This window comes from Pristiophorus japonicus, chromosome 15, assembly GCF_044704955.1.
Source record: "Pristiophorus japonicus isolate sPriJap1 chromosome 15, sPriJap1.hap1, whole genome shotgun sequence".
Lineage (NCBI taxonomy): Eukaryota > Metazoa > Chordata > Chondrichthyes > Pristiophoridae > Pristiophorus > Pristiophorus japonicus.
The window spans coordinates 174477722-174501066 of NC_091991.1; the positions used below are offsets into that span (position 1 = coordinate 174477722).

Genomic DNA, 23345 nt, shown 5'->3' on the forward strand with positions numbered 1-23345 from the left:
ACAGCACAAGGACAGCGAGTTCCAGCATGAGTACAGTGATTCACCCAGAGTACAGCCCCAATCAGATCAGCCCAGACCAAATATAAACCCTGCTAACGTCAGCCTAATTAGGGGAATTGCTGTAACGCTAACTGAAGAGAGAGAAAGAGAGAAAGAGAGAGAAAGAGAAAGAGAGAAAGAGAGAGAGAGAAAGAGAGAGAGAAAGACAGAAACAAGGAAAGAAAGAGAGCAGATGAAAAACAAAATTGCATTACTATAGCATAATTCTACGACCTTGGGATGTCTCAAAGTGATTTACAGCCAATGAAGTACTTTTGGAGTGTAGTCACCGTTGTAATGTAGGAAACGCGGCAGCCAATTTGCGCACAGCAAGCTCCCACAAACAGCAATGAGATAATTTTTTAGTGATGTTGATTGAGGGATAAATATTGGCCAAGACGTCGGGGATAACTCCCCTGCTCATCTTCAAAATAGTGCCATGGGATCTTTCACGTGCACCCAAGAGGGAAGACAGGGCCTCGGTTTAATGTCTCACCTGAAAGACGGCACCTCCGACCGTGTGGCACTCCCTTGTTTAACACATTCAGTTCACAAAAAACAGTATCAATAAATAAATCGGCTATGATCATCAATTTACATGTTTGCCGAACTGATTGCAAATGCAAGTTCTTTCTATCTTTCATTAGATAACTGCACCGTCAACCCGGCCAACGAACGATTAGAACGTTGGTTCCACACTAGACTGCCCCTGGTACTACCCCACGATTGGTGCTAAAGATTTCCACTGACGTACCCCAATTTCTCCTGGTGTGTTATCTCCTCACTTTACCCAAAGATTCTATGGCTCGAACACAGGCCAACATAAAAGGCGTCACCTAACGTGAGGCTGCCCTGGGAGAAGGACAGAGGAGAGGTGGGCTTGAGGACCCAGCAGGGTCAGAGTCTCCTGTGAGCCGCCTGCTAATTCACTGCTAAAGACAAGGCGGCCATTTTATGTATTAAAAAAATATTTTTTTTTTGATTGTTTGAAATAAAAAGCACGATCGGGGGGCTGATTTTCATCGAACCCGTCGGTTGGGGAAAGGGATGGGAACGAGTGGAACACCGGTTTTACCTCTTCCCCCTCCACCCCGCCCAATATTAATCTCCGTTGACTTTAAGGGAGTACGAGATCGGGCGGGTTTGTAAAACCAGCAATTCTGTCAAGTTCCCCGACGGGCAGCTTCGGTTAAAATTGCCCCTGATGTTCTGGATTTAAGCCAATTACTCCCCCCTGAACACCGCCCCCCGCTCCATCACTCGTGCACCACTGCCCCCACAGAGATTCTGACATCCCATCGAGCAGGATAGCGTGGTCTGTAGAACTGCTTCCTCCCCGGCGAGACGCGGTGAATCCACAGGAGCCGCGAGCGTTACCTGCGATGGCGTGATTGTGGGGCCCACCCTGCAGCCCCGGGAAGACCGCCTGGTTGATGGGGGTCTCCAGGTTGTACATGACCTCCTTGCCCGTCTTCGGATCGATGCTGCGGACCCCTGCAGAGTTAGCAAAGCACAAGCACGCGGGAGCGTTTAAATCGGCGTGTTTCAAGGAGACATAGAAACATAGAAAATAGGTGCAGGAGTGGGCCATTCGGCCCTTCGAGCCTGCACCGCCATTCAATATGATCATGGCTGATCATTCCCTCAGTACCCCACTCCTGCTTTCTCTCCATACCCCTTGATCCCTTTAGCCGTAAGGGCCATATCCAACTCCCTCTTGAATATATCCAGTGAACTGGCATCAACAACTCTCTGCGGCAGGGAATTCCACAGGTTAACAACTCTCCGAGTGAAGATGTTTCTCCTCATCTCAGTCCTAAATGGCTTACCCCTTATCCTTAGACTGTGTCCTCTGGTTCTGGACTTCCCCAACATCGGGAACATTCTTCCTGCATCTAACCTGTCCAGTCCCGTCAGAATTTTATATGTTTCTATGAGATCCCCTCTCATCCTTCAAAAATCCAGTGAATACAGGCCCAGTCGATCCAGTCTCTCCTCATATGTCAGTCCTGCCATCCCGGGAATCAGTCTGGTGAATCTTCGCTGCACTCCCTCAATAGCAAGAATGTCCTTCCTCAGATTAGGAGACCAAAACTGAACACAATATTCCAGGTGAGGCGTCACCAAGGCCCTGTACAACTGCAGTAAGACCTCCCTGCTCCTATACTCAAATCCCCTAGCTATGAAGGCCAACATGCCATTTGCCTTCTTTACCGCCTGCTGTACCTGCATGCCAACTTTCAGCGACTAATGAACCATGACACCCAGGTCTCTTTGCACCTCCCTTGTTCCTAATCTGCCGCCATTCAGATAATATTCTGCCTTCGTGTTTTTGCCCCCAAAGTGGATAACCTCACATTTATCCACATTATATTGCATCTGCCATGCATTTGCCTACTCACCTAACCTGTCTAAATCACCCTGCAGCCTCTTAGCGTCCTCCTCACAGCTCACACCGCCACCCAGCTTAGTGTCATCTGCAAACTTGGAGATATTACACTCAATTCCTTTATCTAAATCATTAATGTTTTTTGTAAATAGCTGGGGTCCCAGCACTGAGCCCTGCGGCACCCCACTAGTCACTGCCTGCCATTCTGAAAAGGACCCTTTTATCCCGATTCTCTGCTTCCTGTCTGCCAACCAGTTCTCTATCCACGTCAGTACATTACCACCAATACCATGTGCTTTAATTTTGCACACCAATCTCTTGTGTGGGACCTTGTCAAAAGCCTTTTGAAAGTCCAAATACACCATATCCACTGGTTCTCCCTTGTCCTCTACTAGTTACATCTTCAAAAAATTCCAGAAGATTTGTCAAGCATGATTTCCCCTTCATAAATCCATGCTGACTTGGACCGATCCTGTCACTGCTTTCCAAATGTGCTGCTATTTCATCTTTAATAATTGATTCCAACATTTTCCCCACTACTGATGTCAGGCTAACCGGTCTATAATTACCCGTTTTCTCTCTCCCTCCTTTTTTAAAAAAGTGGTGTTACATTCGCTACCTTTCAGTTCATAGGAACTGATCCAGAGTCGATAAGACTGTTGGAAAATGATCACCAATGCATCCACTATTTCCAGGGCCATTTCCTTAAGTACTCTGGGATGCAGACTATCAGACCCCAAGGATTTATCGGCCTTCAATCCCATCAATTTCGCTAACACAATTTCCCGCCTAATAAGGATTTCCTTCAGTTCCTGCTGCTCACTAGACCCTCGGTCCCCTAGTATATCCGGAAGGTTATTTGCGTCTTCCTTCGTGAAGACAAAACCAAAATGTATTTGTTCAACTGGTCTGCCATTTCTTTGTTCCCCATTATAAATTCACCTGAATCTGACTGCAAGGGGCCTACATTTGTCTTCACTAATCTTTTTCTCTTCACATATCTATAGAAGCTTTTGCAGTCAGTTTTTATGTTCCCGGCAAGCTTCCTCTCATACTCTATTTCCCCGCTCCTAATTAAACCCTTTGTCCTCCTCTGCTGCTTTTTCTGGCCAATTTATATGCCTCTTCCTTTGATTTAACACTATTCTTAATTTCTCTTGTTAGCCACGGTTGAGCCACCTTCCCAGTTTTATTTTTACTCCAGGCAGGGATGTACAATTGTTGAAGTTCATCCATGTGATCTTTAAATGCTTGCCATTGCCTATCCACTGTCAACCCTTTAAATATCATTTCCCAGTCTATTCTAGCCAATTCAAGTCTCATACCATCGAAGTTACCTTTCCTTAAGTTCAGGACCCCAGTCTCTGAATTAACTGTGTCACTCTCCATCTTAATAAAGAATTCTACCATATTATGGTCACTCTTCCCCAAGGGGCCTCACACAAGAAGATTGCTAATTAGTCCTTTCTCATTACACATCACCCAGTCTAGGATGGCCAGCCCTCTAGTTGGCTCCTCGACATATTGGTCTAGAAAACCATCCCTAATACATTCCAGGAAATCCTCCTCCACCGTATTGCTACCAGTTATGTTAGCCCAATCTATATGTAGATTAAAGTCGCCCATGATAACTGTTGTACCTTTATTGCACGCATCCCTAATTTCTTGTTTGATGGTGTCCCCAACCTCACTACTACTGTTTGATGGTCTGTACACAACTCTCACTAACGTTTTCTGCCCTTTGGTATTCCGTAGCTCCACCCATACCGATTCCACATCATCCAAGCTAATGTCCCTCCTTACTATTGCATTAGTTTCCTCTTTAACCAGCAACGCTACCCCACCTCCTTTTCCTTTCTGTCTATCCTTCCTGAATGTTGAATACCCCTGGATGTTGAGTTCCCAGCCTTGGTCACCCTGGAGCCATGTCTCCGTGATGCCAATCATATCATATTCATTAATTGCTGTCTGTGCAGTTAATTCATCCACCTTATTACGAATACTCCTCGCATTGAGGCACAGAGCCTTCAGGCTTGTCTTTTTAACACAGTTTTTTCTGTTTTAAAGTTCAGTTTTAAGAGGTGGGCGTCGCTGGCACAGTGGGCATTTATCATCCATCCTTCAGTGCCCCTGGAGAGGGTGGTGACGCTTGGCCGCCTTCTTGACGTAACAGAGATTCGCACAAGTCAGGGAGAGAAAGAGGAACAGACACGCACATCGTACGAACCAATCAGGAAGGTAAATGGAATGTTGGCCTTTATTGCAAGGGGGATAGAGTATAAAAGCAGAGAAGTCCTGCGACTACTATACAGGGTACTGGTGAGGCCACACCTAGAGTACTGTGTGCAGTTTTGGTCTCCTTATTTAAGGAGGGATATACTTGCATTGGAGGCAGTTCAGAGAAGGTTCACGAGGTTGATTCCTGAGATGAAGGGATTGTCTTATAAAGAAAGGTTGATCAGGTTGAGCCTATACTCACTGGGGTTTAGAAGACTGAGAGGTGATCTTATTGAAACGTATAAGATTCTGAGGGGGCTTGACAGGGTAGATGCAGAGAGGATGTTTCCCCTCATGGGGGAATCTAGAACTAGGGGGCATAGTTTCAGAATAAGAGACCGCCCATTTAAAACGGAATTTCTGTCTCAGAGGGTCGTGAATCTTTGGAATTCTCTGTCCCAGAGAGCTGTGGAGGCTGGGTCGTTGAATATATTCAAGGTGGAGATAGACAGATTTTTGGAAGATAAGGGAGTCGAGGGTTATGGGGAGTGGGGAGGGAAGTGGATCTGAGGCCAAGATCAGATCAGCCATGATCTTATTGAATGGCGGAGCAGGCTCGAGGGGCCAAATGGCCAACTCCTGCTCCTATTTCTTATGAATTCCCCATTCTCAAACACTGCATTCATTATGACTTTGTGTTCTTCACCTCTCCCTCTTAAGGTGTTGACTCTGGTGGGATATAGTTTCTCAGGTGCCAAGCACTCCATAGCATCTCTCCCAAATTGCCAGAAGATCCAGCCGTATATTACCTTGGAGTGGAAGGAGCTGAAATTCATTGTAATTTCTCCTCCAATGTACAAGGCACAAGTCAGGAGTACATAAGAACATAAGAAATTGGAGCAGGAGTAGGCCTTATGGCCCCTCGAGCCTGCTCCACCATTTAATAAGATCATGGCTGATCTCATCATGAACTCAGCTTCACTTCCCTGCCTGCTCCCCATAACCCCTTATCCCTTTATCGTTTAAGAAACTGTCTATTTCTGTCTTAAATTTATTCAATATCCCAGCTTCTACAGTTCTCTGAGGCAGCGAATTCCACAGATTTACAATCCTCTGAGAGAAGAAATTTCTCCTCATCTCTGTTTTAAATGGGCGGCCCCTTATTCTAAGATCATGCCCTGTAGTTCTAGTCTCCCCCATCAGTGGAAACATCCTCTCTGCATCCACCTTGTCAAGCCCCCTCATTATACGTTTCGATAAGATCACCTCTCATTCTTCTGAATTCCAATGAGTAGAGGCCCAACCTACTCAACCTTTCCTCATAAGTCAACCCTCATCCCCAGAATCAACCTAGTGAACCTTCTCTGAACTGCCTCCAAAGCAAGTATATCCTTTCGTAAATATAGAAACCAAAACTGCATGCAGTATTCCAGCTGTGGCCTCACCAATACCTTATATAGCTGTAGCAAGACTTCCCCGCTTTTATACTCCATCCCCTTTGCAATAAAGGCCAAGATACCATTGGCCTTCCTGATCACTTGCTGTACCTGCATACTATCCTTTTGCGTTTCATGCACAAGAACCCCCAGGTCCCGCTGTACTGCAGCACTTTGCAATCTTTCTCCATTTAAATAATAACTTGCTCTTTGATTTTTTTTCTGCCAAAGTGCATGACCTCACATTTTCCGACATTATACTCCATCTGCCAAATTTCTGCCCACTCACTTAGCCTGTCTATGTCCTTTTACAGATTTTTTGTGTCCTCCTCACACATTGCTTTTCCTCCCATCTTTGTATCGTCAGCAAACTTGGCTACATTACACTCAGTCCCTTCTTCCAAGTCGTTAATATAGATTGTAAATAGTTGGGGTCCCAGCGCTGATCCCTGCGGCACCCCACTAGTTACTGGTTGCTAACCGGAGAATTAACCATTTATCCCGACTCTCTGTTCTCTGTTAGTTAGCCAATCCTCTATCCATGCTAATATATTACCCCCAACCCCGTGAATTTTTATCTTGTGCGGTAACCTTTTATGTGGCACTTTGTCAAATGCCTTCTGGAAGTCCAAATACACCACATCCACTGGTTCCCCTTTATCCACCCTGTTCGTTACATCCTCAAAGAACTCCAGCAAATTTGTCAAACATGACTTCCCTTTCATAAATCCATGCCGACTCTGCCTGACCGAATTTTGCCTTTCCAAATGTCCTGCTACTGCTTCTTTAATAATAGACTCCAACATTTTCCCAACCACAGATGTTAAGCTAACTGGTCTATAATTTCCTGCTTTTTGTCTGCCTCCTTTTTTTTTAAATAGGGGCATTACATTTGCAGTTTTCCAACCTGCTGGGACCTCCCCAGAATCCAGGGAATTTTGGTAAATTACAACCGATGCATCCACAATCCCTGCCGCTACTTCTCTTAAGAGCCTAGGATGCAAGCCATCAGGTCCAGGGGATTTATCTGCTTTTAGTCCCATTATCTTACTGAGTATCACCTTCTTCGTGATTGTGATTGTGTTAAGTTCCCCCCCCCCCCATAGCCCCTTGACTATCCACTGTCGGAATATTGTTAGTGTCCTCTACAATAAAGACTGATACAAAATATTTGTTCAGAGTTTCTGCCATTTCCATGTTCCCCATGACTAATTCCCTGGTCTCATCCTCTAAGGGACCAACATTTACTTTAGCCACTCTTTTCCTTTTTATATACCTATAGAAACTCTTGCTATCTGTTTTTATATTTCATGCTAGTTTACTTTCATAGTCTATCTTCCCTTCCTTAATTATTTTTTTAGTCATTCTTTGCTGGCTTTTAAAAGCTTCCCAGTCTTCTGTCCTCCCACTAGTTTTGGCCACTTTGTATGCCCTTGTTTTTAATTGGATGCCATCCTTTATTTCTTTAGTTAGCCACGGATAGCTATCTTTTCTCTTACACCCTTTCCTCCTCACTGGAATATATTTTTCTTGAGAGTTGTAAAATATCTCCTTAAATGTACACCACTGTTCATCAACCGTCCTGCACTTTAATCTATTTTCCCAGTCCACTTTACCCAACTCTGCCCTCATACCTTCATAGTCTCCTTTATTTAAGCTTAGTACGCTGGTTAGAGATCCAACTTTCTCACCCTCCATCCGAATTTGAAATTCAATCATGCTATGATCACTCATTCCGAGGGGATCCTTTACTAGGAGATTGTTTATTAATCCTGTCTCATTACACAGGACCAGATCGAAGATAGCCTGCCCCCTGGTTGGTTCCGTTATATATTGCTCAAGGAACCCATCTCTTATGCATTCTATGAACTCCTCCTCAAGGCTACCCTGACCAATTTGATTTGTCCAATCAATATGGAGGTTAAAATCACCCATGATTATTGCTGTTCCCTTTTTACAAGTCCCCACTATTTCCTGGTTTATGCTCCGACCAACAGAGTTGCTACGGTTAGAGGGCCTATAAACTACGCCCACCAGTGACTTTTTCCTCTTATTGTTCCTCATCTCCACCCAAACTGTTTCAACACCCTTATCATTTGAGCCAATATTGTTTCTTACTATTGCAGTGATTCCATCGTTTATGAATAGAGCTACCCCACCTCCTTATCCTTTCTGTCTGGATTGTCAAGTACCCCTAAATAATTAATTCTCAGTCCTGGTCACCTTGCAACCATGCCTCTGTAATGGCTATCAGATCATACCCATTTGTCTCAATTTGTGCCGTCAACTCATCTATTTTATTGCAAATTCTACGTGCATTTAGACAAAGTGTCTTTGTTTGTTTTTTTTTAAATCCTTTTTTCCTGCTTGTTTCCTCTTTCCTTCAAACTCACTTTCTTTATTTTTGCTTTCTAATTCCAGCTTTACTCTTCTCCCTACTGAATCTATTTTCAGGTTCCCATCCCCCTGCCAAGCTAGTTTAAACCCTCCCCCACAGCACTAGCAAACCCCCCCCCCGCCCCCCACGAGGATATTGGGCCCGGCTCCGTTGAGGTGCAACCCGTCCGGCTTGTACAGGTCCCACCTCCCCCAGAAGCGGTCCCAATGCCTCAGGAAACTAAAGCGCTCCCGCCTGCACCATCTCTCCAGCCACATATTCATCTGCTCTATCCTCCTATCTCTGTACTCACTAGCTCGTGGCATTGGGAGCAATCCGGAGATTACTACCTTTGAGGTCCTGCTTTTTAATCTCTCTCCTAGCTCCCTCATCCCTCTTCCTATCGATGTCATTGGTACCGATGTGGACCACGACCTCTAGCTATTCACCGTCTCCCCCCCAGAATGCTCTGCATCCGCTCAGTGACATCCTTGACTCTGGCACCAGGGAGGCAACATACCATCCTGGAGTCATGTCTGCGGCCGCAGAAATGCCCGTCTGCTCCCCTTACTATTGAATCCCCTACCATTATAGCGCTTCCATTCTTCTCTCTCCACCCCCCGCCCCGTGCAGCTGAGTCACCCGTGGTGCCCCCAGAGCCACCATTGCCCCCACCGGTACTCAGAACAGAATACCGGTTGGAGAGCAAGGTGGACTCAGGGGACTCCTGCATTACCTGTCTAATCCTCCTCTTCTGTCCAGCGGTCACCCATTCCCTCTCTGCCTACACACTCTTAAGCTGTGAGGTGGCCGCGTCTATCCACGTAGCTCTCAGTCTCGCGGATGCACCGCAGTGACTCCAGCCGCCGCTCAGGCTCCCAAACGCGGAGCTCGAGTTGGTGCAGCTGGAGACACCTCCTGCACATGAGGTCGTCCCGGCTGCGCGAGGCGTTCAGGACGTCCCACATGCCACAGGATGTGCAATCCACGGGACTGAGCTGCCCTGCCATCCCTCGAGTTACACTCGCAACTATCGAGTAGAACTAAACTCTAAACCTTAGCACAACACACCCAGCCGCTACTCAGCAAACAGCCAATTTAATTATCTAGCTCGCCTTAGATAATAAAGATCACATATATTTACTTGCAGTTCCTACTTACAGCAATGCCAAAGGTTTCCTACCGAAAAGAAAAATAGAAAAAGAAAAATACTCACCAATCCACCAGCCAATCACTTACCCTCTTGGCTGAGATGTCACACTTCGATTTTGATTTTTTTTTAACTTTTTGTCCCTGCACCAGCTGGTTCCTCCCGCTCCCGCTCCTCCCGACTCTCGGGCCCTTTATCTGGGCCTGGAACTCCCGCTCCCGCTCCTCCCGACTCTCGGGCCCTTTATCTGGGCCTGGAACTCCCGCTCCCGCTCCTCCCGACTCTCGGGCCCTTTATCTGGGCCTGGAACTCCCGCTCCCGCTCCTCCCACTCCCGGGTCCTTTATCTGGGCCTGGAACTCCCGCTCCTGCTCCTCCCACTCCCGGGCCCTTTATCTGGGCCTGAAACTCCTGGTCCTGTGGCTCCTCCGGACTCTCGGGCCACTTTATCTGATGAAATACTCTCCACTTGCCTGGGTGAGTGGAGCTCCAATAACATTCAAGAAGCTCGACACCAGCCAGGACAAAGCAGCCCACTTCTTTGGCTCCACATCCGCACTGCCTGAAAGGGTGGTAGAGGCAAAAACCCTCATCACATTTAAAAAGTACTTGGGTGTGCACTTAAAGAGCCGTGACCTACAGGGCTATGGACCTAGTGCTGGAAGGTGGGATTAGGCTGGGTAACTCTTTTTCGATCGGCATGGACACGATGGGCCAAATGAGCTCCTTCTGCGTCGTAAGTTTCTATAATTCTATGATCCGCCACCTTCAACATTCACTCCCTCCACCACCAGCGCACCGTGGCTGCAATGTGTACCAGCTATAAGATGCTTTGCCAAGACTTCTTCAGCAGCACTTCCCAAACCCGCGACCTCTACCACCTCGAAGGACAAGGGCAGCAGGCGCATGGGAACACCACCACCTCCACGTTCCCCTCCCAGTCACACACCACCCTGACTTGGAAATATATCGGCCGTTCCTTCATCGTCGCTGGGTCACAATCCTGGAACTCCCTCCCTAACAGCACTGTGGGAGCACCTTCACCACACCGACTGCAGCGGTTCAAGAAGGCGGCTCACCACCACCTTCTCAAGGGCAATTAGTGATGGGCAATGCCAGCGATGCCCACATCCCATTGAATGAATAAGATAAATATATTTAGAGGTTGGTTTGCAAAGACCCAGTTTGGGGAGGGCAGTTTGAAGTGACAGTGTTAAAAGATGGTATTATAGTATTAGGCAGTCCCTCCTATTGAGGATAACTTGCTTCCACACCAAAAAGGGATGAGTTCACAGGTGTTTCAATGAGGGACCTGATATTCCAGATCCCGAACTACATCCTGAAGGGTGGAAGATGCCTGTGCGTGGATTTTTTTAACGTGGGGTGGCCGTTGCACACCAGCCACCACACGGGTTTGACAGAACTAGGTCTTGGTCCAGTGGCAAGGGTTAACCAGGACGACTGGAGACCAGCTCTGCTGCACGGGCCTAGTGCGCGCACATATCGCAGTGTGGGCTGGCCCGTGCTCTGCTGACCACGGCACTCCTGGCGATAACCACGATTGCCAATGTGGTGCCTAACAAATGACAACCTCAGCATTAGTGCGTTACTCGGGAGGCGGGGGCTCCGTGACACTTTGGACAAAGGGGCTTTTCCTCACCTTTTCTGTAGAAGATCATACCGGCCCTGCAGCCACGGAGAGTCTTGTGGGTTGTCGTGGAGACCACGTCGCTGTGCCCGAAGGGAGAGGACACCATCCCGGCTGCCACCAGGCCACTGATGTGTGCCATGTCCGCCATCAGGTAGGCGCCGTTCTCGTCCGCAATCTGCCGCATCCTGGCGTAATCCAGGTTACGGGAGTAGCAACTAACACCTGGGGACACCAACAGTGCAGGTGAGCTGATCGGGAAGCTGCTGTGAATGGAGACTCTTCCCCCTACCTTCCCCAATACACCTTCAGCTGCCCGGGGTGGGGGGGGGGGGCCCTGAGCTCTGGGAGTCCCGCCCTAAACCTCTCCGCCCTTCTCCTCCTCCTTAAAACCCAGCTCCTGCTTTGGCTCACCGTCCATTTTATTTGAGAGTCTTGTTTGGAGTCACGAATGTTAAAGTGCCATCAGCTGCCTAGTCCCTAAGCTCTGGAATTCCCACTCTAAACCTCTCCACCTCGCTCGCTCTCTCCTCCTCTAAAGTCCCATCTTAAAACCTAACTCCTTGACCAAGGGTGGGTTCGAATCAAAACTTCTTCCAGGGAACGCTGTCTGTCTCGTTCTCACTCACCCTCACCCTCTCGTTCCCTCTCTCTCTCTCTCTCACCCTCTCGTTCCCTCTCTCTCTCTCTCTCACCCTCTCATTCCCTCTCTCTCTCTCTCTCACCCTCTCATTCCCTCTCTCTCTCTCACCCTCTCGTTCCCTCTCACCCTCTCACCCTCTCGCCCTCTCGTTCCCTCTCGTTCCCTCTCGTTCCCTCTCTCTCTCTCTCTCTCTCTCTCACCCTCTCGTTCCCTCTCTCCCTCACCCTCTCTCTCTTACCCTCTCTCTCTTACCCTCTCGTTCCCTCTCTCTCTCACCCTCTCGTTCCCTCTCTCTCTCACCCTCAGGGGTTGATTGGCCTGTTGTCTTTCTTATATTTGCTGCGGACTTCAATCTGGTCAACTTTGCCATGAAGGAAGCTGCACCCAAGTCCCTACATGATCCCGCAAGATGTTACATGGTGAAAGGCAGCGGCAGATAGCCGTGATTCTACAGTATTTCATTCAGAACTACCTGGCGAGAATCTTTTACATAGGATGTACGACACAGAAACAGGCCATTCGGCCCAACCAGTCCATGCCGCTGTTTATGTTCCACTCGAGCCTCCTCCCATCTTTCCACATCTAAATCTATCAGCATAACCCTCTATTCCCTTCTCCCTCATATGTTTGTCTAGCCTTCCCTTAAATGCATCGATACTATTCGCTTCAACCACTCCCTGTGGTAGCGAGTTCCACATTCTCACCACTCTCTGGGTAAAGAAGTTTCTTCTGAATTCCCTATTGGATTTCTTGGTGACTATCTTATATTGATGGCCTTCCCCACAAGTGGAAACATTCTCTCAGTATCCACTCTATCAAAACCTTTCATAATTTCCATTAGGTCACCCCTCAGCCTTCTCTACCAAATTGCATCTTCATTTCAATTAAGTGCTTCTTTTGCATTATTTAACCCCGCAAGTTTATCTGAGAGAGCATTTATTGTACGGGATCATCTATGTGCACCTCACAAAATGGTAACAATCTCCCTTTAAATGAGATATATTGGTGCATACAACATTGGACACATGGTTATTAGCGACCTGACCTAGCTGTGGTTGGGACCTCACTATGGAGCCGATGACCTTGCCTACAGCTGATTGCGGACTCTCGGTCACCGGTACTCACCTGCGATGATAAGCTTCGGGTGGAAGAGACGAGCGTTCTCTGCCAGCTGGTCATAGTCAATAAAACCAGTTACAGGATTTACCTAAAGAGAGTGAACAGCCAGTTACCTGGTGTGTGATAACATGAGGAGAAAATTACCCTGCGTGTTCTCTGCAGGGGGATTGTAAACACCTTTATAAAAGTACACGTTTATATTTATGCTATAAAAAGCACAGAGGAAATCTGAAGAGTGTAGCCAGAAATCTCAAGTGGGTCAGATATAGTCAGAGACACACGGCGTATTGGCCTGGATTTTGCGGTTGGCACCGTAACTACAGATTACTCCTTCAAGTGGTGGACAAGCCCGACAGAAGGTGGGGAAAGAAGGATATTGTACCGAACCTTGGTTAGACTACACTTGGAGTACTGCACACAGGTCTGGTCACCATATTATAGAAAGGATGCAGAGGCACTGGTGAGGGTGCAGAGATTTACAAGGATGATATCAGAAATGCGAGGGTATACATATCAGGAAAGGATGAACCGGCTGGGGCTCTTTTCTCTTGAGGGGTGACCTAATAGAGGTCTTTAAAGTTATGAAAAGTTTTGATAGAGTGGATACAGAGAGAATGTTTCCACTTGTGGGAAGAGCATAACTAGAGGCCATCAATATAAGATAGTCACCAAGAAATCCAATGGGGAATTCAGAAGAAACTTCTTTACCCAGAGAGTGGTGAGAGTGTGGAACTCGCTACCACAGGGAGGGGTTGAAACGAACAGTATCGATGCATTTAAGGGGAGGCTGGACAAGCACATGGGGGAGAATGGAATAGAGGGTTATGCTGATAGATTTAGATGAGGAAAGACGGGAGGAGGCTCGAGTGGAGCATAAACGCCGGCATGGACTGGTTGGACTGAATGGCCTGTTTCTGTGCTGTATATCTGATATAATGTAATCCAATGACTTTGGTCCAACCCAATGTAGGATCTCCTCCCAAGTAGCAAGCAAAAGAAAGAACTTGCATTTATATATCGCCTGTCACGACCTCAGGACGGCCCAAAGCCAATGAAGTAGCTTTCGAAGTGTAGTCATTGTTGTAATATAGGCAGCCAATGTGCGCACAGGCATCAATGTGATAATGACTCGATCATCTGTCTATAGGTGTTGCTTGAGGGATAAATACAGACCATGTAGCTGGAATAGACATAACAGGCATCACTTGGAACTCAAAAAACAATGACAGTGGGCAAGCAAAGTACCCTGGCCCCATATCAGCTTTCCCCTCACACTCGGCAATACTGATCCATACATAAGCTTTATTGTTTGGGTTCCCAGGACTCCATCCAACAGCTACAGGATGATTAGTCCTCGTTACAGCCTGGCCTATCACATTCCCCCCAGTGCCACTTTGCCTCACCAATGAAAACTGGTGCCAACTGTATTGGATTTTTACTGGGAAACGATGAAATCTAGGAACAGGATGAGACCATTCTGCCCCTTGAGCCTGTTCTGCCATTCAAAAGAGATCATGGCTGATCTGTATCTCAAAGTATTACAAAGTATTTACAGCATCGAAACAGGCCATATGGCCCAACAGGTCCATGCCAGTCAGTGGTCATGCTCCACCAGAGCCTTCTCCCACCCCTCTTCACATCACTCCATCAACATAAACTCCAACCCACCTTGGTTCTGTAACTCTTGCCTAACAAAAATGGAGACTGCATCAACTGATTGTACCAAAGATCAGGAGAGAAGTGACCATTAACCCACTGGCTTAGTTGGATTCAACACAACCCATACCACACAAGTGAAAGGACCAAGTATTGTGTGATCCCTCTAGCTCCTACTGTTATTGTCCCTCTACCAACCTCATTACAACGGACGTTGAGTTTAGCTCAACTTGTACTTTGACCTTCAACTGATCTGAGACACAGCTACTGAACCCTCTATAGTAAACACATTCTCGGCTCAATCCATGTTAATGATTCCAGGCTCCGACAGTCCCAACTTCCTGAAACTGCCCATAATCTTACAATCCACTTTGGATACGGGGGATGGTGCAGGGGAACTGCAGAATTGCAAATGTTACACCCTTGTTCAAAAAAGGGAGTAAGGATATACCCAGCAAATTCAAGCCAGTCAGTTTAATCTCGGTAGTGGGTAGTGAAGAATGATTCCAGGGATGAGGGACTTCAGTTATGTGGATAGACTGGAGAAGCTGGGGTTCTCCTTAGAGCAGAGAAGGTTGAGAGAGATTTGATTGAGGTGTTCAAAATCATGAGGGGTCTGGACAGAGTAGATAGAGAGAAACTGTTCCCATTGGCGGAAGGGTCGAGAACCAGAGGTCACAGATTTAAGGTGATTGGCAAAAGAACCAAAGGCGATGCAAGCAAAAAAATGTTTTACACAGCGAATGCACGGCCTGAAAGGGTGGTGGAGGCAGACTCAATCATGGCTTTCAAAAGGGAGTTGGCTAAGTAGCTGAAGGAAAAAGGTTTGCAGGGCTACGGGGAGTGGGACGAGCTGAGAGTTGGTACGGGCTTGACGGGCCGAATGGCCGCCTTCTGTGCTGTAACCATTCTATGATTAAAATCAGGGATGCGCAAGAGGCCAGAATTGGAAGAGTGCTGAGTTTTCAGAGGACTGTGGGGCTGGAGGAGATTACAGAGATAGGGAGGGGCGAGGCCATGGAGAGATTTGAAAACATGGATGAGAATTTTAATATTGACGTGTTGCCAGACCGGGAGCCAATGTCGGTCAGGGAGCACAAGGGTGATGGGTGAGCGGGACTTGGTGCGAGTTAGGACACGGGCGGTAGAGTTCATACAATCCCCTAGTCTAATTCATTCTTTCCCTTTAGAACTCATCTCATCTCCCTCAGGCTTCCCTCCTTCAGCAATCGTCACGCTTTTAAGCTTGTTATTATATACCCACTGCTTTTTAATTGATCTCCCTTGCTTGTGTCCTGCATCAAGGGTCTTGACTCTTAAGTGTCAGCTTGATCCAGTGGTAGCACCCTTGCCCGAGTCAGATGGTCATGGGTTTCAGCCACATGGCAGAATTTGAGCCCATAATCCAGACTGACACGCCCAGCGCCAATACTGAGGGAGTGCTGCATTGTCGGAGGTGCCGTCTTTCAGATGAGACATTAAATCGAGGCCCCGTCTGCTTGTTCAGGGAGTCATGAAAGATTCCATGATGCTATTTAAAGAAGAGTGGGAGTTCTAATGGTGTCCTGGCCTAAATGTATCCTTCAGCTATCACACCACGGAAAACTGATGGTTTGTGGGATCCTGCTATTTGCAAATTGGCTGCTGCATTTAACTACGCAACAACAGCAATTGCTCTTCAAAAATAATCCGTGTGAAAGCCCTTTGGGATGTCCCAAGGAGGTGGAAGGCGTTATATAAATGCAAGGTTACATTTTTCCTGAAACAGACCTGAAGCATTAACTTGGTTTTTCTCTCCACATAGGCTGCCTGACATGTTGAAAGTTTCCAGCATTCGCTGTTTGTGTGTTATATAAATGCAAGGTTTTTCTTTCATCTTTCATCACATCACTCCCTGTGCTCGCTGACCTACATTGGCTCCTGGTTAAGCAACGCCTCGATTTCACAATTCACATCCTTGTTTACAAACCCCTCCATGGTCCTCGCCCCTTCCTATCTCTGTAATCTCCTCCAGCCCCACAACCCCCCCCCCCACCCCCCCTGAGATGTCTGTGTTCCTCTAATTCTGCCCTCCTGAGCATCCCTGATTATAATCGCTCAACCATTGGTGGCCGTGCCTTCTGTTGCTCAGGCCCGAAGCTCTGGAACTCCCTCCCTAAACCTCTCCGCCTCTCTTTCCTCCTTTAAGATGCTCCTTAAAACCTACCTCTTTGACCAAACTTTTGGTCACCTGCTGTCATTGCTTCTTATGTGGTTCGGTGTCAAATTTATTTATTTTGACTTATAACGCTGCTGTGAAGCACCTTGGGACATTTTATCCAGTTAAAGGTGCTATATAAACACAAGTTATTGTTGTGTTGTATCTTTTGAGCACAAAAAATACAATATTTGAGTGTTAACAAACATGCGAGAGGAAAAGACTGAAAAGTGCTGATGCTTCTGTTTCTCTCAATTAGGCCAGCCTAGTTTTTATTTTGCAGATACATTAAAGTGCGGTCACATAGGCACTAATGGGTTCACGAGCCTCATTTTACTACCTGAGCCATCAACATTCCAGCTCTGTGCTTTTAAGTCAATGCTCTGATCATAAAAGAACGCTCGGTAAAAAGGTGTGTGCAAAATAAATATGCAACTGTCATAATCCAAACAGCGACCTTCACGCACACAGCGATGGTACAAAGGGCAGAGTGCTATTGTGACTGACCCATGCAACAACGGCAACCAAGGCCCCGTCTGCCCTCTCAGGTGGACGGAAAAGCTCCCATGGCACTATTTCGAAGAAGAGCAGGGGAGCTCTCCCTGGTGTCCTGGCCAATATTTATCCCTCAATCAACATAACAAAAAAAGATTATCTGGTCATTATCACATTTCTGTTTGTGGGAGCTTGCTGTGCGCAAGTTGGCTGCTGCATTTCCCCACATTACAACTGTGACTACAGTCCCCGGTACCTCCCAATCCCACTTCTTTCTCTCTCCCGGTGAGGAACACCCAAGCCTGGGTTTAACGCCTCACCATAACGGGGCAGACGGGATTGGTGAAGTAACCTTGGCTCCAGGCGTCAATGGCGTGATGTGCGCAAGTGCGTTACCTACTGGCACACGTCTCTTAAAAATGAAGTCGCAACAGCATTTATATTTCCAGTTCCCAGCACGTCAACAGGAGACTGAGGCAGATATCGCTTCTCAAATCAAGTCATGTAGGAGTTGTTGTGATCTGGAATGCACTTACCCGATGTAACATACACACCTGTGAACATGCTCACTGGTGTGCAGAGCTGTTGACCGATGGGGAGCGGGCAGGTCGGAAGGCCTCCTCGTAGGACTGCTCCTGGGCATGGCCAAGGTGGCCATCAACCGGTCCAGGCAGCAGGCGGTCGTTCAGCCCGACTGCCTGCCTCTCTGCCGCGGTTACATCTGAGCCATGGTGTCCCTGGAGATGGAGCACACGGTGTCCACCGGTACGCTCGCGGCCTTCCGCGAGGAGGTGGGCGCCGGAGGGACTGGAGTGCATCATCACCCCCGGCAACCAAATTTTAATTTGATCCATTAACGTTAAAAGTTTAATTGGTTTATTTTGTCGGTTTTAGTGCCCCTCTTTAATTAAGGGCCACTTGATTTAGGTTCTACCAAAATATTTCTGGAGCTGTTGAGTATTGAGTAGCTTAGCCAATCACGTGACGTTCACAAGACTCAATAAAACCCCAACCAGTTGGGTTCAGGTGATCCACGATGAGGCAGGTGGTTGTGAGCCTGGTGGATGAACTGGTAATGTACAGGGAATGTTAAACCTTTACCAATAAACCAACTAGTTCTTAATAGCAATGTGTTGCTATGAATTCTTAAGCAAGGAACCCATGAAGCAAATACATTACACCTGAAAGGATAGCAGATTCAACAGTAACTTTCAAAAGGTAATTGGATATAGACTTGAAAAGGAAAACATTTTGCAGGACGACGGGGAAAGAACGGGGGGAGTGGGACTAACTGGATAGCTCTTTCAAAGAGCCAGCACAGGCTCGATGGGCCGAATGGCTTCCTGCGTTGTATGATTCTGCGAGATGTCTTCAGAGTTCTAAAAAAGGTCAAAGGACAGTTCAGAATTGACCGCTAATTCAGTACCGTGGCAGGAGACACCATCCAAATCCTCTTACCTTGTACGGCATAGACTCAAAGAAGATGGAGGTGGCAGAGATTTTCTTTTTCTCGGTCATGAAGCCATGGGTCAGGTGACCACCATCTGGGAGATCCAATCCCATGATCCTCCCGTGCGGCTCCACCAGAGCCGTGTAAACCGCAAAGTTTGCCGGTGAGCCTACCAAACCCAGGGGGAGAGAGAGAGAGAGAGAGATAATTAATTACCACCACTCTTTCAAAATCACCATTTGCATTCCGAAGCACCCAGGAGGCTGAAGTTAAATGTTGCCAGTCGATCCTCTTCCTTCCAAGAAAAACCATCGGTGGGGGGGGGGGGCAAGTGGTCCTCTCTGGTGCCTGACCTCTGCCAAGGTGGCACGAGACTGCCCGGGTGGGGAGTAGCAAAGGCCCCGCCTCCACTCGTGGTGGTACAGCTGAATGTCTCGGCCGCCAAGTAAAGAAGGGGCTCGAGGCGCCAATATGTGAGAATACACCATTTTAAAATGTCCGCACTTTAACATTGACCAAATGCTGTAAACCAGCAGACCTTGCAAAGCCAAGAAGCTTCTGCGGGAACTGTTATAGTTAGGCAAAAGCTGTACTTTTCTCAGATAAAAGGAGTAACCGACCTTGGGACAGGCAGTGAAGATATCCCGAGGAATTGATGATACCATCTATGACAACGATGTCTTTAAAGGAAAATTTTTAATGAACGGATTATTGATAAGGACATTGAAAAAAAACATCACACAGGTACCATCGGATTGGAAAGCAGCTAATGTAACGCCTCTGTTTATAAAAGGGGGCAGACAAAAGGCAGGTAACTATAGGCCGGTTAGTTTAACATCTGTAGTGGGGAAAATGCTTGAAGCTATCATTAAGGAAGAAATAGCAGGACATCTAGATAGGAATAGTGCAATCAAGCAGATGCAACATGGATTTATGAAGGGGAAATCATGTTTAACTAATTTACTGCAATTCTTTGAGGATATAACGAGCATGGTGGATAGAGGTGTACCGATGGATGTGGTGTATTTAGATTTCCAAAAGGCATTCGATAAGGTGCCACACAAAAGGTTACTGCAGAAGATAAAGGTACGCGGAGTCAGAGGAAATGTATTTACATGGATAGAGAATTGGCTGGCGAACAGAAAGCAGAGAGTTCGGGTTGGAAATCAGTGGTTAGTGGTGTGCCACAGGGATTGGTGCTGGGACCACAACTGTTTACAATATACATAGATGACCTGGAAGAGGAGACAGAGTGAAGTGTAACAAAATTTGCAGATGACACAAAGATTAGTGGGAAAGCGGGTTGTGTAGAGGACACAGAAAGGCTGCAAAGAGATTTAGATAGATTAAGTGAATGGGCTAAGGTTTGGCAGATGGAATACAATGTCGGAAAATGTGAGGTCATTCACCTTGGAAAAAAAAACAGTAAAAGGGAATATTATTTGAATGGGGAGAAATTACAACATGCTGCGGTGCAGAGGGACCTGGGGGTCCTTATGCATGAATCCCAAAAAGTTAGTTTGCAGATGCAGCAGGTAATCAGGAAGGCGAATGGAATGTTGGCCTTCATTGCGAGAGGGATGGAGTACAAAAGCAGGGAGGTCCTGCTGCAACTGTATAGGGTATTGGTGAGGCCACACCTGGAGTACTGCGTGCAGTTTTGGTCACCTTACTTAAGGAAGGATATAATCGCTTTGGAGGGGGTACAGAGACGATTCACTAGGCTGATTCCGGAGATAAGGGGGTTACCTTATGATAGATTGAGTAGACTGGGTCGTTACTCGTTGGAGTTCAGAAGGATGAGGGGTGATCTTATAGAAACATTTAAAATAATGAAAGGGATAGACAAGATAGAGGCAGAGAGGTTGTTTCCACTGGTCAGGAAGACTAGAACTAGGGGGCACAGCCTCAAAATACGGGGGAGCCAATTTAAAACCGAGTTGAGAAGGAATTTCTTCTCCCAGAGGGTTGTGAATCTGTGGAATTCTCTGCCCAAGGAAGTAGTTGAGGCTAGCTCATTGAATGTATTCAAATCACAGATAGATAGATTTTTAACCAATAAGGGAATTAAGGGTTACGGGGAGCGGGCGGGTAAGTGGAGTTGAGCTCACAGCCAGATCAGCCATGATCTTGTTGAATGGCGGAGCAGGCTCGAGGGGCTAGATGGCCTGTTCCTGTTCCTAATTCTTATGTATTTAATTAACTGCCTGCTGAGGAGGGAAAAAAACAACTCTGGCTTTACAGAGTGGGCAAGTTGCCAACCTTTTTAGGTATAAACAGAGGTGTGAGAGGACAGTGGAGGCTGCGGTGGAGGAGGGCCAAAGAGCCACGGACTAATTACTGGCCGCTTGACCACCGGTAGCATCAGTTACATGTGAGTTTTGCTTAAAATTGCTTCAGCATACAGGGAATAAACTAAGTCTTAGGGGGGCGGGTGTGTACTGGAACCCTTGTGTACTGATACTATTGGAGAGTTACTTGTTCTCTTCTGTTGAATTTTAAGCAAAGGTTGCCCCGTGAGGGGAAACAAAACATCCTGGGGTCGAAATTGGTTATGGCCGTGTTTGAGGCAGTGTTACCGCCCGACTGCTGATTTTACCGCCGGGCGTTAGGTGCAGCCTCAAAGTCCGAAATTAAATTTTACGCCTAGAGACGAGAGAGCAGCGCTAAAAAGTGTCATTGCACACTCATCCTCCGGGGGGAGCTCAGGAGGCTGACTGAATTTCCCAATGGGAGGCTAGAAAAAAAAGTTAGAAAAAAAAAATTAAAACTTCTCCAATCCACACACACACACACACACACACACACTTCCCCATTCTTAAAACTAATGGAAACATGCAGAAATAAAGAGAGAGAAAAATGTACCTTCCTTTCTGGACGACTTGGCCCGAAAACCGCTCTTTAATTACCACTTTTACTTGGCTATACGGCCGCCTGTTTGTGCGGCAGCCGTACAAAGCAAATGTCATGACAGAGGCGTCAAAGAGACGTTATACGCTGGATGATGTCACCACGCGGGTGACGTTAGCCAGCACAGCGTTGCCTCTTGGCGTCTCTGCCAAAGAGCCGACTGAATGCAGGTCAAGGCGTCAAATTCTGGTTGCCCTTCAGTCCCACACTCCAAATCTTTGGTCACCCTGTGCGGAGGGGAGCGGGTAGGTCGGAGGGCCTCCTCGTAGGACTGCTCCTGGGCACGGCCAAGGAGGCCATCAGCCAGTCCAGGCAGCGGGCGGTCGAAGGGGTCGTTCAGCCGGACTGCCTGCCTCTCTTCCGCGGTTACATCCGAGCCAGAGAGTCCCTGGAGATGGAGCACGCGGTGACCCCCGGTACGCTCGCGGCCTTCCGCGAGAGGTGGGCGCCGGAGGGACTGGAGTGCATCGTCACCCCCGGCAACCAAATTTTAATTTTAACCATTATTGTTAAAAGTTCATTTGTTTAATGTGTCGGTTTTGGTGCCCCCCCCCACCCCCTTTAATCAGGGGGCACTTGATTTAAATTTGACTTACAGGTGCAACTAAAATAGTTGGAGGTCGAGGTGTCGACGCCGCTTACGTTGTCGCCCGTTTGCCGCCTCCCCCTGCCAGCGGTAATGCGACGGCGTCCACAACCCAATTTAGACCCCCCCCCCCGCCCGCCCTCTCCCCCCTCTGTCTGTGTTGTTCTGTTTCACAAGTCCGAACTCTACAAAGTGTAGAGTCAAGGCAAGATCATACAGGCTAAAACCCGTTCTCATACAAGACGAGGCTTGACTCTGTTGAGTGGGCTGGGTAACCCTTGGGAGGAGTCGGCGCCCTCGGTAGAGGGGTGAAATGTGTGGGCAACGAGGGGAGAATGAGTTTACCTGAATATGGCTGGACATTGACTCCCCATTTCTGTGGGTCAAGACAGTACAGATCCAACGCCCGCTTCTGGCACAGCCTCTCCAGCTCATCCACACACTCAGTGCCGCCGTAATACCTAGCGAGCAAAACAAGGCATTCACCGCGTCAAAACAGGCCACATGACCAACAAGAAAAGACTTGCTGGAGAACAACAACTACGTTTTCTCGAAGCTCCTGAAGGGCCAGTTACAGATAACCCGAGTCTCGGCACAGCTTGCTTTATCTCTTTCAGGGTCAGCCGTGGCTCAGTGGGCAGCACTTTCTCTCGCCTCAGAGTCAGAAGTTTGTGGGTTCAAGTCCCACTCCAGGGACTTGGAACACAAAAATCCAGGCTGACACTCCAGTGCAGGGCTGAGGGAGTGCTGCAGCGTCGGAGGTGCCGTCTTTCGGACGTTAAACCGAGGCCCCGTCTGCCCTCTCAGGTGGGCGTAAAAGATCCCATGGCACTATTCCGAAGAAGAGCAGGGCAGTTCTCCCCGGTGTCCTGGACAATATTTATCCCTCAATCAACATAACAAAAAAAACAGATTATCTGGCCACTATCACATTGCTGTTTGTGGGAGCTTGCTGTGCGCAAATTAACTGCCGCGTTTCCCACATTACAACAGTGGCTACACTCCAAAAGTACTTCATTGGCTGTAAAGCACTT

The 23345-nt window shown here is 47.6% G+C and overlaps 1 protein-coding gene across 6 annotated transcripts in view; it reads right to left on the reverse strand.

The window, feature by feature from the left end:
- shmt1 (serine hydroxymethyltransferase 1 (soluble)) overlaps positions 1-23345 on the reverse strand; it is an 87826-nt gene that overhangs the window by 7029 nt on the left and 57452 nt on the right. For all 6 annotated transcript variants that reach the window (XM_070901312.1, XM_070901314.1, XM_070901313.1 and 3 more), the window contains 5 exons: positions 22657-22772; positions 18824-18984; positions 13024-13105; positions 11268-11480; positions 1417-1533 (listed from right to left, as the gene is read on the reverse strand). In XM_070901312.1, coding sequence (XP_070757413.1) covers positions 1417-1533; positions 11268-11480; positions 13024-13105; positions 18824-18984; positions 22657-22772 — 689 coding nt within the window. The remainder of the gene's footprint in view (positions 1-1416; positions 1534-11267; positions 11481-13023; positions 13106-18823; positions 18985-22656; positions 22773-23345) is intronic.